This window comes from Eleutherodactylus coqui, chromosome 1, assembly GCF_035609145.1.
Source record: "Eleutherodactylus coqui strain aEleCoq1 chromosome 1, aEleCoq1.hap1, whole genome shotgun sequence".
Lineage (NCBI taxonomy): Eukaryota > Metazoa > Chordata > Amphibia > Anura > Eleutherodactylidae > Eleutherodactylus > Eleutherodactylus coqui.
The window spans coordinates 444,418,355-444,432,798 of NC_089837.1; the positions used below are offsets into that span (position 1 = coordinate 444,418,355).

General features: G+C 41.1%; 1 protein-coding gene across 1 annotated transcript in view; it reads right to left on the minus strand.

Moving 5' to 3' along the window:
• PDS5B (PDS5 cohesin associated factor B) overlaps window positions 1-14,444 on the minus strand; it is a 112,896-nt gene that overhangs the window by 48,444 nt on the left and 50,008 nt on the right. Inside the window, exons 7-14 of the mRNA XM_066582929.1 lie at window positions 13,501-13,581; window positions 9,380-9,520; window positions 8,871-8,986; window positions 7,967-8,061; window positions 7,535-7,680; window positions 3,751-3,902; window positions 2,693-2,806; window positions 2,420-2,501 (exon numbers count right to left, since the gene is read on the minus strand). Coding sequence (XP_066439026.1) covers window positions 2,420-2,501; window positions 2,693-2,806; window positions 3,751-3,902; window positions 7,535-7,680; window positions 7,967-8,061; window positions 8,871-8,986; window positions 9,380-9,520; window positions 13,501-13,581 — 927 coding nt within the window. The remainder of the gene's footprint in view (window positions 1-2,419; window positions 2,502-2,692; window positions 2,807-3,750; window positions 3,903-7,534; window positions 7,681-7,966; window positions 8,062-8,870; window positions 8,987-9,379; window positions 9,521-13,500; window positions 13,582-14,444) is intronic.

A 14,444-nucleotide genomic window follows, 5' to 3' on the forward strand; every position in this document is an offset into this window, starting at 1 on the left:
TCTCTCCCACAGCTGTAACAGTCGCTGGACCTGCAGTTCAGTTCAGTTCAAAGGGATGATTATTGTGGCACTGGTAGGGTTAAATCCACTGAACTCTCTTGCCTCCCCTCCTGGGGAGCAGAGCCTCTTGCTGATGGGCTACCGGGCCCTGACAACAGGCAAGCACAGACCCATTGTGTTTTATCATCATCAGTGGACAGGGTTTGAACTGGCTGCTGTCTGAGAGCGGAGATTGACAACCCCCACCTGATTGGTGTACTTTGCAAATCACCTGCTCTCTAAATATTTTGCTTGTGTGATACAGTTTTTTCCCTTTCCCCCACAATGAGGACTCTCTTATACAAATGTATTGCTAGTGGGGGTTTTTTGAGCACAGTATACGATGCATCAAATCAGCCATAAGCACCTATGTTGCCGCTTAGACGAATTGCACAAAATATGCACTTCTATCTTAGCATGCATTACGCGCGCGCACGCACGCACGCACACACACAGATCGTGCATGGCGATTGGCAGCACACAATTACATACTTTCTGCATGCCACACACGTCTTTTACAGGTGGCAAAATTACAGTCATGTGGGCCCTGTCCAAGATGAGGGTCACATGACCGTGTTGGTATAGTGTATTCTGTGTGCGAGTTTTGGGTACGGAACACACTGTACCAGTCTCCCATAGACGGCCATGTTGTTGCTTAAATGAAATGCGTCAACACCACGTGCAGGGGGAAAAAAAATTAAAATAAACAAATTTGCAGCATGTTCTATCTTGGCACGTATTACACACACATTCTCCAAGATTGTGTACTTGCTGCTCATCGTCACGTACTAGGTCATTGCGTACTCTGTGTGCTGCATTTGCCCCTGTCACGGGCATCAAGGAACGAATTACGGCCATCTGAGCCCAGCCTAAGACACTTACTGCTATACCTATTAAAAACAGGAAATCCGGTTTCCCTTGCTAAGCTGCTGTTTCTGGGAAAACCGTACCTACCACATAAAGCCATGGTCGGTTGAAACCTGCATTCTTAAATTTATGGCTCCGAAGTGGCTCAGAACCAGAGCATGTAAATCAGAAGTGTTAAAGGCCCTTATTGTCAACTACATGCCCAGTTAATGGTAATTTTATTTCCCTATTGAATACTGATGTAAAAATTTATGCCAAGATCCCTAGCATCCAGCTCTTTTCTATTCTTCCAACGTTCGTTGATGCAAATCAAATAGGTTTTGTTTTCCCTTGTAACTGGGGCTTCAGCCACAGTGGAAAAGAGTCAAATAGAAATTAAAACAAACAAAAAAAAAAAACAACCATGAATGGATGACCCCCAGAGATCCTATAGGACGACATGGGGGACATGGATAGTAAAAATTTTACAAAAATAAGAAAAAAAACTTTAAAAAAAACCAAAAAAATATATATAAGAGAGAAAGATCTCACTCTTCCTCCCGCTCCGCTCCTCACCCCCCACCCGAGCCTGCTCGGATCACTAAGAAGTTACTTGAGAAGAGCAATGCTCGCTCAAGTAACTGCCTTACCGAGTAGGCTCGCTCATCTAGTAAAATCTCTAAAAAGTGTCTAGTCCTTAACCCTTTAAGGACATTGCCTATTTTGGGCTTACGGACGCACAAGTTTTTGTTGAATTTTCATCTTCATTTTTCAAATGCGATAACTTTATTTTTTCTGTCGACCTAACCGTATAAGGGCTTGTTCTTTGCATGGCGAACTGTAGTTTATATTGGTGCCATTTTTGGGTACATTGACTATATATTAAAAAAAACAAAACATTTTGCCTCAGGTTTTTATTTTACGCTTTTTACCTTGCAGTATAAAAAGAATGTTCAATTTATTGTACGCGTTGCTACAGATACAATGCCTGATTGCTTGTTATAGCGATCATAGGCTATGGCAATACAGGACACAGGTATATGGCGTCCTTGTTGCCACGGCAACCCACCCATCTCTCTGAGATTTCATCGTGAAACTCTGATGACGTCACAGAGGGAGTGCGCTCCCTCTGTGAACCCTTTACATGCTGCGATCTGCATAGATCGCAGCAGAGAAGGCGTTAACAGGGATGGTCACTGGCCCGATGCACACCCACGGTTGCAGAAGGTGACAGACTGCTCCCGCTGCCAGATAGCGCGAGATCAGGAGAGATCCCGCGCCATCCATAGGACGCAAGTGTACGTCCTGTTGCGTTAAGTACCCCTCTGCCAGGACGTACATTCACGTCCTGTGGCAGGAAGGGGTTAAGATACAACACAGCCTGGTCCTTAATTGGGTTAAATTATAGGACGTCTGTACTCCATTTCACACTAAAAATATTTCCACTACTCATAAATGTCAATAAATTTAAAGAAAAAGTATAATAAAAAGAGAAAGTAAAGATAGAATTCCTGACAAAGACAAATATACTTACTTTAGGCTGCTTGATCAAATCCAACAAATCCTTTACATGATGTCTGAGCATATTTTGACATTTCCACATCTCATTCAATGCTCTGTCACAGGAGGGAGGAAAAAAAGCTCAAATGTAAATTTGCATTTAAGTCTGCAAATCACAAGCTTCAATAAGTAGATTGCTCTCAAAAGGTCAAGAAACAGGCAACACATTTCACAATTAATCTCTATGTGTTACTTATATAGCTTTTAGCATAAAAAAAAGTGTACCCTAGGAACCAAGGATACCTACTTAACAGCATTTAGGTCCAATGTTGCATACAGATAGTATAAGCACTTCATCCTTTCTGTAGTCTCTAAGTTGTGAGGAACCATGAACTGAGCAAAAATTCGTTCAACCAGCAACCTTAAAAAAAAGAAGAAAAAAAACTTTTAGTCTAAAATACATGGTTCACCTTTAACAAACATTTTAACAAACAATATTTAGGAACCTCAAAACTGGAGTTCGCACGTTACATCAACTTTTATGCGGCACTAGAAAGGAAACATGAAATGCAGACAACAAGCAGCAGAAAAGCACCTCAAACAGTCCAAGAAGTGAGCAGCTTTTCAGAGATATGGCTCCAATATGAATCTGATGCCTAGGATTTATCATCTTTGAAGTATTCACCACCGTAAGCGCATGTACACTGCATATTTCTGCTACAGAAATCACACAAATTTCATGTCAAGGCCGCTTCCCATTGCTTTCAATAGGAATCTACACCATACTCTGACACAGATTTCAAATATTTGTGCAGGGGAAAAAAAATAATTTCTTCTTTAGAGTGACATGTCACTTCCTTGGGAGAAATAACTGGCGCAGAAACTGCACCCAGATATGCCCTGGGCTAAAAGGCTACATCTGCATGGAGATCTCCAGACATACATTTGCACAGCCATAGCAGAAACCCACACCTCAGCTGCAGATTTCTGATGCGGTTTTTAGAGGCGGAACCACCAAGGTATAATTTACGTCAGATTCCATCATGTGAACCAACCCCAACAATGGAGGCAAAAGCCCTTATTACAGAGACAGAATTTTCACCACAATGCAACGCCAATGCTTAATGTATTATGGAGAGCATATGAATCACCGACTCCATCTTGGGAATATTAAGATGAGCCACAGGAAAAAGCAGATCTTCAGCCAAGCCAGGGAGGGGGGAAAAAAAAAAAGCGCCACCAAATCATGTAATTCCACTCTTGCGGTCCCCGGACAATTTTTTTTCCCAGCGGGAGTGTCAGTTTAATATTAATGTAAAAAGTTAAAATATTTCAAATTTCAAAAAAGAAACATGAATATAATACCGATCATCTATGCTGTTCTGATAATAAATATGAAGAAGTTTATCTTTAATCCAAGCAATTTGTTTTGCGGCCTCTTTCCCAGCTTCAGCCTGCAGAGCATACTTCTTATAGATCTGAGCCAGGCCCATCATGGCTTCTTTTCTTACTCTCCACTAATGAAAGAAAAACAAGTGAGATAATGGTTTAGTTATGTAGCAGGTTCTAAATTGGAGAACAACCAGCATACACACCTTTACATAGCCCGAAGTTTGAAAAGTAAAAAAAACAACAACAAAAAAACCGCACAAATCAAACTTTCAGGTGCGTGCTGTCTGCTAGGCTGCAGGTAGCACAATATAGCGACAGGCACACTGACTTCAGTGGTCTGTCACTTATACTGATCGGTTTGGTGGTTTTGCAGATCTTACTTTTGCCCTCCAGACATTTTTTTTTATTCTCTTTTACTACTTATAACTTGGGAGTGACTGTAATAAACAATAATATACAAGATCTAGAGACCGCATTGACTTGTAATCAGCTATATGCTTATCTGTTCCACAACCACCAGCCCATTCTTCACTTGGAAATAGACAGGCAGAGATAGGTATAGTATTGAATGAGCATGGCTCCACAGCCTATGACAGAAGTGAGGGAAAGCCGAGCTTGTTCTGTTCATAAGAGCGACCAGTTGATCAGTGCTGGGAACACCCATAGCAAGAAATCTCAATGGAAGACTTGGGGCACAGCAAGCATGAGGCTTTTAAAATGCATGAAAATGAAAATTCAAAGCAAAAATAGGTAAGTACTTTTTCCTGCAGGGACTTCATAAGTTGTGTGTATTGATTTTTCCTGCACAAAACATTTCCATAGACTTTAAAACACGTGTCAAACTCAAGGCCCACAACATCATTTTATGTGGCCAGCTAGGTCCAGACCCAGAAGGAACGGCTCTCCACCTTCCCTGGTGAATGCAGCCAGCGCTTGGCAGAGGGGGTGGCGCCAGCCCAGGGAGGGGGTGCCATTTTGGATTCTAACCTGTAGTTTACACCTCCACATCCCTCTGTTAAGCAACTCACAAGTGGTGACATAATTTTGCCAGCCCTACACAGGCACCCTAGCCACCATCCAAGCTAGGAAGAACGGTGCTAAAGAGGTGGAAGGGGCTGGCTATTATCTAACCTGGTCCTAAAAGGACACCTTGGCCTTTTACTGACCAAGTGGTCTATCATGACCTCTCTGATAAGCATTTTTAAAAAACCTGGATTAAAAATATCATAAAAAGTATTTCAACCGAGAAATCTGGTTGAATTACATGTTAACCATATTTTTGAATACATCTTCTGGGTTGTGTGCCATTTTCACAGCATTATTAATGGATGAGGATGTGTGTGAGGTTATTTAACAATATGTTGAAGGGGGTATTCTGGGCACAGTAACATTTTAAAATCTATCACCACAATAAGTCATTTTGTAATAGTACACTGAGCCTTTCTAGATCACGTGACTGTCCGACAGAAAAAGATCTTCCCTTCTGATATATTGCCCACATTTGGTACTTCCTTCCCTGTCCGCAGCCTCCCACATCCTATGAGCAGTGCATGATGGGAGGACAGGAGCAGAAGCACTGAGCTGTATGGCTCAGTTGTGGAATGTCCCGTCTGTCTATGTCAGCAGCTTTCTCTGCCACTCTCAGTGAGAGGGAGGTTGGTGCTAGTAAGTTGCAGGACCGGTACACAAGCTCTATGCATGCTGGAAGTTGTAGGTAACAGTTGCTGTGTTTACTGCAAAAGTGATGCGTGTAAACACAACAGCAGATCTGCAGTTGCATAGTATGAAGGACCCCAGAAAGCAGATTAAAAGGGTATAAGTTGCTGCTACTGAAAAGCTGTACCTCCTATATTTCAGCATTTTCTGAATTTCCAGTTTGTACCTGGAAAACCCCTTTAACCCCTTCATGACATGGCCTATTTTGGGCTTAATGACGCAACAATTTTTGGCGGATTTTCTTCTCCGTTTATCAAAAGTCATAACTTTTTTATTTTTCCATCGACGCGGCCGTATGAGGGCTTGTTTTTTGCATGGCGAACTGTAGTTTTTATCGGTGCCACTTTTGGGTACATAGACTATATTGTAACACTTTTTTTTTTTTATGATAGCAGGGAGAGAAAACGCATCAATTCTGCCATAGATTTTTTTTTTTTTTACAGCGTTAATCATGCAGCATAAATGACATTCCATTTTTTCTGCGGACCGCTACGGTTACAACGATACCAAAATGCTTACTTTTTTTTTTTAGGTTTTCCCACTTTTCTGCAATAAAACCCCTTTTTTTTGGAAATCTTTTTTCTATTCTAAATCGCTGCATTCAAAGTCCTGTAACTTTTATTTTTCGATGTACGGCGCTCTATGAAGGCTTATTTTTTGCGAGACGAGCTGTAGTTTTTACTGGTACCATTTTGGGGTACATACGGCTTTTTTGATCACTTTTATTGCATTTTTAGTGAGGCAATATGCTAAAAATTAGCATTTTGCCTCAGTTTTTTAGCTTTTTTTAGCGTTTTTTTCCGTGCTCAGTCAAAAGCATGTGCAACTTATTGTATGCGTTGTTACGGACGCAACAATACCAAATATGTGGGGTTTTATTTTTTTTTTACCTTTCTTATGCTAATCTGAGAATAAGCATAAAAAAGGTTTTTTTACTCTTTTTACATCTTTTTAATCTTTGTTTTTTTTACACTGTGTGTCCCCCTCTGAGGGACTTTAACCACTGCCCTGATGATCGCTGTCATAAGGCATGGCAGAGCTACTGCCCTGCCATGCCTTATCGCTTATACAGCGATCATAGGCATAGGCAATACAGGACGCCAGTGTCTGGCGTCCTGTTGCCATGGTGACAGGCCGGGCTCTTGCGATGACATCGCGAGTTCCGGCCGGAGACACAGAGGGAGTCCGCTCCCTCTGTGAACTCTTTCCCTGCCATGATCTACTTAGATCGCGGGAGGGAAGGGGTTAACAGCAGGGGGCGCATCTCCCATGCACCCCCACTGTTGCAGCGGGACGGCTCCAGCTGCGGGATAACATATGATCCCGCGCCATCTCCAGGACGTAAGTTTACGTCCTGTGCGGGAAGTACCAGGCTGCCAGGACGTAAACTTACGCCCTGCAGCGGGAACAGGTTAAAGGAGTACTTAACATTTATACAGTCTTACAATTACACATGGCCTTTTCACGGCAACCATAATGCTGATGCGAGAAGGATTTTGACACCATTGCTTTAAAGGCATATGCAAAAAAAATAAAATAAAAAAAGGATCTGCAAAGCAATCAATCTAGGACAGTAATGGTTTTTTTTACACAGGACAAATGTCAGGCACCTAAGCACCTGACAGTCGTCCCAATATTTAATCACTCCTGCACTTTCACACAGGAGTGACAATCATTCAGGGGATAGTCACACGTCAAATATTGCTTCCAGCTGGCCAACTTTATTGAAATCAGGCAGTCATTGACAGATGTAGGACTGCCTGCATAAACGGAACGAAGGATAAGCGAACAAATTATCCTTCCTCATTCAGTCACTGGCAATATTTACGCTGCATGATCATTCAGGTTTGCTCCATCCAGCAATCAACCGAACGGTAATCGTTCAGTATAAGGAGGGCACGAAGTAACTTTCAGACTCCACTAAAGCTCTTTATCACAACAAAGTTTAATTTGACTAATACAGTGAATGCTAATTAGACTTAATTAAGGCCATCAGTGACTTTAGTTGTACAATCCTCTACACTTTAAGTTTCAGACTTACCCGCTTATCTAGAGTTCTTTCCCGAACAAAATTAAGAAGATGGTCATTAACAAGAAGAAGGTCCTTCTTTGCAGCAGTTACTATAGACACAATGACATCATGTCTAATGGCTTCCTCGGGGTCATGGGACCTTACTTTTAGATATTCTGAAACAGAAAAAAATATATATTTGTATTTTTCAAGTTTCTCAAGCCAACATATCTAGGGGTATCTTAAGATAAACACTGTATCAAGAAAGGGTAGGTTTGTATGTCAAATTTGTTTCCAAAACTTCTGCAGCTGAAGAATCCATCCCATACATACGAATGGGGCTATTTCTGTAGCAACTGCATGAATGTGTGCAAGCCCCATTCAAATCAACAGCCGCAGAAACTTGTGCAACAAATCTGATGCATATGTATATACCCCAATAGCAAAAATGGATTCCAGTACCTGTTAAGTCCTTGGCTAAATCTGGATGGTTCATTAAGCAGTGGCTAGCAAACTTCACACATTCCAAGCGAATAGGTACATGTATATCATTAAATCTGAAAAAAAATGTTTTATATACTCAGACAGCAAATCACTTGCTTAATCAACAACTTCTATGCAGAATAAGGCAAGGGTTACAGGGGAACATTGGCTATGATAAGGGTCATGTGACCAAAGTGTGCTGTGTAGCCCTGCAAGCTCATCCTCTCACTGAAGTTAATGGGGTCACAGTGTGACTCAAAAGCTACCACAATAAACAGATCGCAAAAAAAAAATAATAATCCACTGACATTGCTGACTTTAATAAATATGTGAAGTAACAGGGCTACAAGCATGTAGCCCTAGCTACTGGTTTGTTCGTCTAGTAAAAGACATTTACACTACAAAACAGGAGAAAATGTCAAAATAAAGACACTGCCTCAAAACTTTGGAATGAATGGTATAATTTTCTGAAATTAGGTTGGATCATTGAAAGGGATTAGTGAGCTTAGATACTTTATTAAATTACAGGCCACCTTTTAGCATCAAGGCCAATGTGAAAGTGTGAAAGGTTTTTACTTTGCAAAACAGAAAAAAAGGGATGTTTTTTGCTCTTTCCCCCCCGTAGGCTTTTCAATAGGGGGGAAAAAAACAAAAACCTTACGTATAGATTAAAAAAGAAATTAAAAGAAAGTTACTTCCGTTTTTGATGCAGATTTTTGAGTCACAGACGGAAGTGGATCCAGCAGGGAAGAGAACTAGAAGTCCTTTATATGTCACATTGATTTTGTATCCACTTCTGGCTTTGGCTCAAAATACAGCATGAGAGACTGGCACAAAAACATAGGGCATGAAGCCAACTGTACCGACCTTTAAAATTACTTACCTGCCGAGGTAACACTGCCAAAGTGGTTTGTTCTGAGCTGCCAATTCAGAATCCTTGGCTCCAAACATTTTTGCAAGAAGTCTCACCACTTGCAAGCGCTCTTCATTATCATTGCTCTGTGCCAAACAAATTTGGTAAATTAACATATAGAATTTCAACAAGTAGAAATTCTTCCACCTTTATTTATTCTATAATTGGATCTCTGAACCTATTTCTACTGAGATCTCATTAGCCAATGCTTCATGTTACAATGTGTTATTTAAATGTGAAAATAGACATGCAAGGAAAATTAAGTCAGGCTTAAAAAGGGGTTATTCAGGATCACAAAATTATGTTTTCTTGAAGTGAATGAAGTGAATGAGGCTGAGCTGCAATTTTACACACAGACTGTGGACAAAAGTGGTTCGTTTGTTTCTTTGGGGTGGGCGAAACAGCCATGGTTTTCTAATCCTGAATGACCTCTTAAATTGGGTCCGCTCCTCCCAAGATGAGCTGGGCTGGACACTCACCTTAAGCTTAAACTCCAACTGAGGTAAGACGGAAAGCAGTAAATGGCTATCGATGTTATATAACTCCAGAATCAGATCAAACACATGTTCAGACAAGTCGCTAATGGAGGTTTTACCAAGCATAAGGACTTGGTTAAAAAACTGCAAAACAAATAAGAAAAAAATAAAACTAATAGAATCTGCTTTTTATAAAAGGCACAGGCAAACAAAAGAAATTAAAATGGTCTCAATGCATCAATTAATTTGAAGGCCTGTAACATCGCAATGTAATACAAGAGTAATGCGATGGGAGAGTGTTGCAGCTCACAAGTTGCCACGACCCGCAGATATAAGAAATATAAACGCACTGTATTTCGTGCCATCAGAAGATCCTGACAACCTGTGAGCGGCGAAGTGACTGTATTGACTTGCATTATTTTGTGATGTCGCAGTGCTACACTGCAGTCTTTGGCACCACCACCTACGTTTAAGTTAAGTCGCCATACAGCCCTAACCAATAATGACCTTTATATTTTAAAATCATTATTAGGAGTAGCCAAGCGTTTCAGGGCTTAAAGACCCATGTGTCTCTTCACGGTTACTTCGCAATCAGACTACACAGATCTTGTAATGTAAACCTTGGAAACAGATAGAAGCTGTACAGTAACGTGATGCAGGGCATTTTATAAGCCCTACAAATTTAAAAGGGAACCTGTCATAAGATTCATGCTGCCTCAACCACAGGAGGCATGAAACTCGACAGGTGCCCTCATTACAGAGAGCTATGTTTAAGCTCTGAAACATTGCAAGGTTTCAGAAAAAAACATAGTATACAGGGGATCGTGGAACGGGGGAAGAAGAGTCATCTGGGTCACCCACCACTCAGCTAGATTGACAGGTCTCTCCCTATAAACAGATATGGAGAGACCGATCAATCTTGACAACCTGGCCTGTATTATAACCAGTTTCCTTTGAAATACCATAGTCAAATCGTTCTCTGTAGAAGGACTTGGATTTTACTGATCATAATGGACTGTAATGTGTTCCATCCAGCTGTCATTATGCACTGTGGTATTTTCTTTGATTAAATAGCACTGCAAGCAGCAATCTGCGATGGGGGATCCAAACAGACCCTCTGACGCAGATGTAAACGAAGCCTAACAAACTTTGACCCATCTAACAACCTGATTGTTTAAAATAGTTTAGTGCTGCACCCTGCTTCACGTAACCCACCATGGTGGAGAGAACTGTGGCAAAGTGAATTGGGTCCATGTTGCAGTTACCTGCATAGTAGGAGGAACATTCTGAGAGGGAATCAAAAGAATACCAGTGGGCATAAGTAGTACATAAAATAAATATGGAGACAAAAACATATTTGTGTGTGAGACAACCCTTTTAAATAATGTAAAATCATTGGGGAAATTGAAATTAGCATACAAAGCACAACAGCCACAGCTGCCCTTTAGCCCCTTGAGTGGCGGGTTTCTTACCACCCCGTCGTACCCACCAGGGCAGGTTTTTTAAATGGCCAATCATTTAATTTCAACTAATTTTCCAGTCGTGTTCCAAGAACCATAACTTTTTCATTCTTCCACTGACAGCCGTATGAGGGCTTGTTTTTTTGTGGGACAAGTTGTATTTTTTAAGGGCATCAATTTGGGTATATATAATGTATTGCAAAACTTTTGTAAAAAATTGTAGGGAGATTGGAGGGAAAAAAAAAAAAAGAAATTCTGCCATTTGTTTTTTGGATTTTATTTTCACAGCATTATTCTGAGTCAACACGATTCCGGCGATGCCAAGTTTAGGGCTATTTAAGATGACCGTATACCAGCTTGGTTTTCACGCCGAGCCAATATACGGTGTCCTTGTCTGCAGGGGGAGGAGGATGGAAGAGCCAGGAGCAGGAACTGAGCTCCTGCTCCCTCTCCACTATTTGCAATAGAAGGGGATGAGACAGGGGCGGAGCTAAGTCCCAGCACTTAGCTCTGCCCCTCCCCTCCCATTGAAAATAGTGGCGAGGGGCGGGGAAGGGGTGGGAGCTCAGTTCCTGCTCCTGGCTCTTCCATCCTCCTCCCCCTGCAGACAAGGACACCGTATATCGGCTCGGCGTGAAAACAGAGCCGATATACGGTTGTCTAAATAAGCCCTTATACAGTTTATATTTTGCTATATGTACATTTAAAACATTTTTTTTCCCTTAAAAGGTTTGCTTTTGTGTCGCCACATTCCAAGAGCCGTATTAATGTTATTTTCCCATTGCCAGAGCTCTAGAAGGCATTGGTTTTTTTCAGGATGAACTTTAGTCTTAATTTGTCTAATTTTTGGGAACACGTAAAATTTCTCAATTTTTTTTCAATTTTTTCTAGTGGTAAGATTAACAAAATCTGTAATTCTGGTATGTTTTTTATTTTTCACTGCATTCTCTGAGCAATATAATATATTAAAGTAATTCTACAGGCCAGTATGATTATGCCAACACTAAATTGTAATCGTTTTTTTTCTGTTTCGCTACTTTTTTACACTTTAAAAAATAAAAAAAAATAAAAAAAATGAATAACTTTATCGCTGCATTCAAAGACCCCTAGTATTTCTTTTTTAATCAACAGAGCTGTGTAAGGGTTTTTATTTTGCAGGAGTAGCAGCACTTATTAGTACCATTTGTTGATCCGTGCGGGCATTTCGATCACTTTCTATTCTGTTTTTTGTATGGTGAGATAGGCTAAATTAGCTATTTTTGCCGCGTTTAAATTTTTTTCCATGCCGCGCACCCTGCCGATTAAATAATGCAGTAACTTCCTTCTGTGGGTCATTACGAATGCAGGGATACCACATGTGTAATTTTATTTTTTACAGAGTAAAAAGAAAAAGGTGAGGTTTTGCATTTTTTATTTTTTTTACTTAAACTTTTTTTAAATTTGTCCCTTCAGGGGACTTGCATAATGCTTTTTTTATTCTTCTACTACATTGCTATGATGAGGCATAGCAGGATATTAGACAGGCTACGACACTCAAACAGAATCTGAGCGTCATAGCCTAATTTAGCTGGCAGACTCTGAGGCTATAATCAAGCCTCCGGGTGACACAGACCCTGATCACATTGCAGGGTCCGATGGTGACACAGGGAGCCCCCTCCCTCTGTCAGTCCTTTACAGGCTGCGGTCGCACAGACCGTGGCATGTAAAGGGTTAAACGGAGATTGGAGGTTTTCTCCATTCTATGCTGCAAGAGATGGTGCATGGCTATCATCTGACAGCCGATCACCAGTTCTCCCTGCCACAGGGACCATCAGCCGGCTTCTGACAAGCAGATGGCCTCCGTGGCAATGTGTAAACAGTGCAGGAGTTTTAAAATAAAAAAAAAAAAGCGGGAAGTTGCCCGTAGATCGGTTATATCTTCCTGCTTCCTTTTTTTTAAGTCCTGCACTGGTTCTCTGTGGGACTGTGCAGGCAGAACACAATGCCACAGCTTATTGTCTAGTGTTCTGCACGATTCCATAGCGAAACATATCCCGGAAATCTTATGGGCTATATCACTATGGGCAATGGAGCTAGTTCCGGAAAATTTCCAGGACTGCCACTGAAGGGGTTAAAAGCGGGTTTATCAGCTCCCATGAGCCCCATAAACTAAACATACCGTGCATAGCAGCTGACATGCTGAGTGTGGGATGGTGAGGATTACTTACCTTCTCTGCCGTTTCACCATTGTGCGCTGTTATAACCGCCACTAGGTGCATCCCACAGGCACTAAGTCACACCTAGCGATTAGTTTTTTCATTCTATGCGCAGGCCTATGTAGTCTGCCGGGTGCATGCAGAGTGGCTTTGGAAGGAAACAGCAGAGAAGGCAAGTACAATACTCACATCCTCAGACTTTGTGTGTCAGATCCTATGCATTTAGTTTATGGGGCTCATAGGTGGGGCCAGATTACTTTAAAACATTTAATATGTACGCTATAATAACAATTACTTCCCATTTTAGGAGCTAGAAAATTAGAAGTTTTTTTCCCCATACCAAAAAAAACAAAACAAAAACATTTCACACACACACACCGGTAATCTATCACCACTTCTCATTCATCAAAACAAGTGAAAAGGTAGGAGGGAACCAAGACAGAAAAAAATAAAATGAAACCAATCTTACATTAGTAATGTACGGCTCTATAGCTTGGGCAGTTCTCTTCAGGAGGGCTTTTGCCAGGTCATAAGCTTGTTTGTTTAAATTCTGGAAAGGAAAAAAAACAACAAATTAGTGAAAAAAATCTTGAAGAGCAAGTGTAAACCTGCTGGGAAAAAAATTACTAAAATACTGCCTTTTCTGATAGATATATTCCAGAGGGGGCCAAAAAGTTCTTCCCCATTAATTGGCCTTAAATATATCTACATCTAACTACACAGGATAAGGGATTACGAGTCTGATTGCTGGGCATCTGACCATTGGGATACCCACTAAACAGGAGAATATGGGGCCCTTGTATCCTATGTATTAAAGAGTGGAGGAAGAGCATGATCACCACTGCTCGAGTCATCTCTGTAGGACTACTAAGGGCTCTACTGCTCTACTCAAGTTTTCTCTGTGACTACCAAAGAGAAGCAGAGAGGCCACACACAAGTGTATAGGAATGATGGCTACAGGAATCTCGTTCTCATGATCGGTGGGGAGTCTCAATGGTTGGACCCCCAATCGATGAAACAGTAAATTTTCTGTACGGTGAATTGAAGGGAAGTTTATACAATCCCTTTAGATTGCTGTGCAGCTTAAGAACCCTTACTAAAATTCAGTAGTCTCTTCAGTCTAGAAATTCTGCCGAAATCATTATATCTAAAGACACTATACACTGAAAAAGTGATTTCACTTGATTTGTTAAGAGTTCACATAAAACGGTGCTATACTATTAGTTACAAGTCCCTTGCACCAACAGCAATGCAGTCTGACTGCCAAACAGGATATAACTAAACCCAGATGTATGTGACAAGTCTCACAGGTGCACACGTGGCTCACACAGCTGGTGAACATGGGCACCCTCAGCCTAAACCTCATCATTTCTGATGTTGAATAGTCAAGAATTTCCTTCCTTTTCGACCACA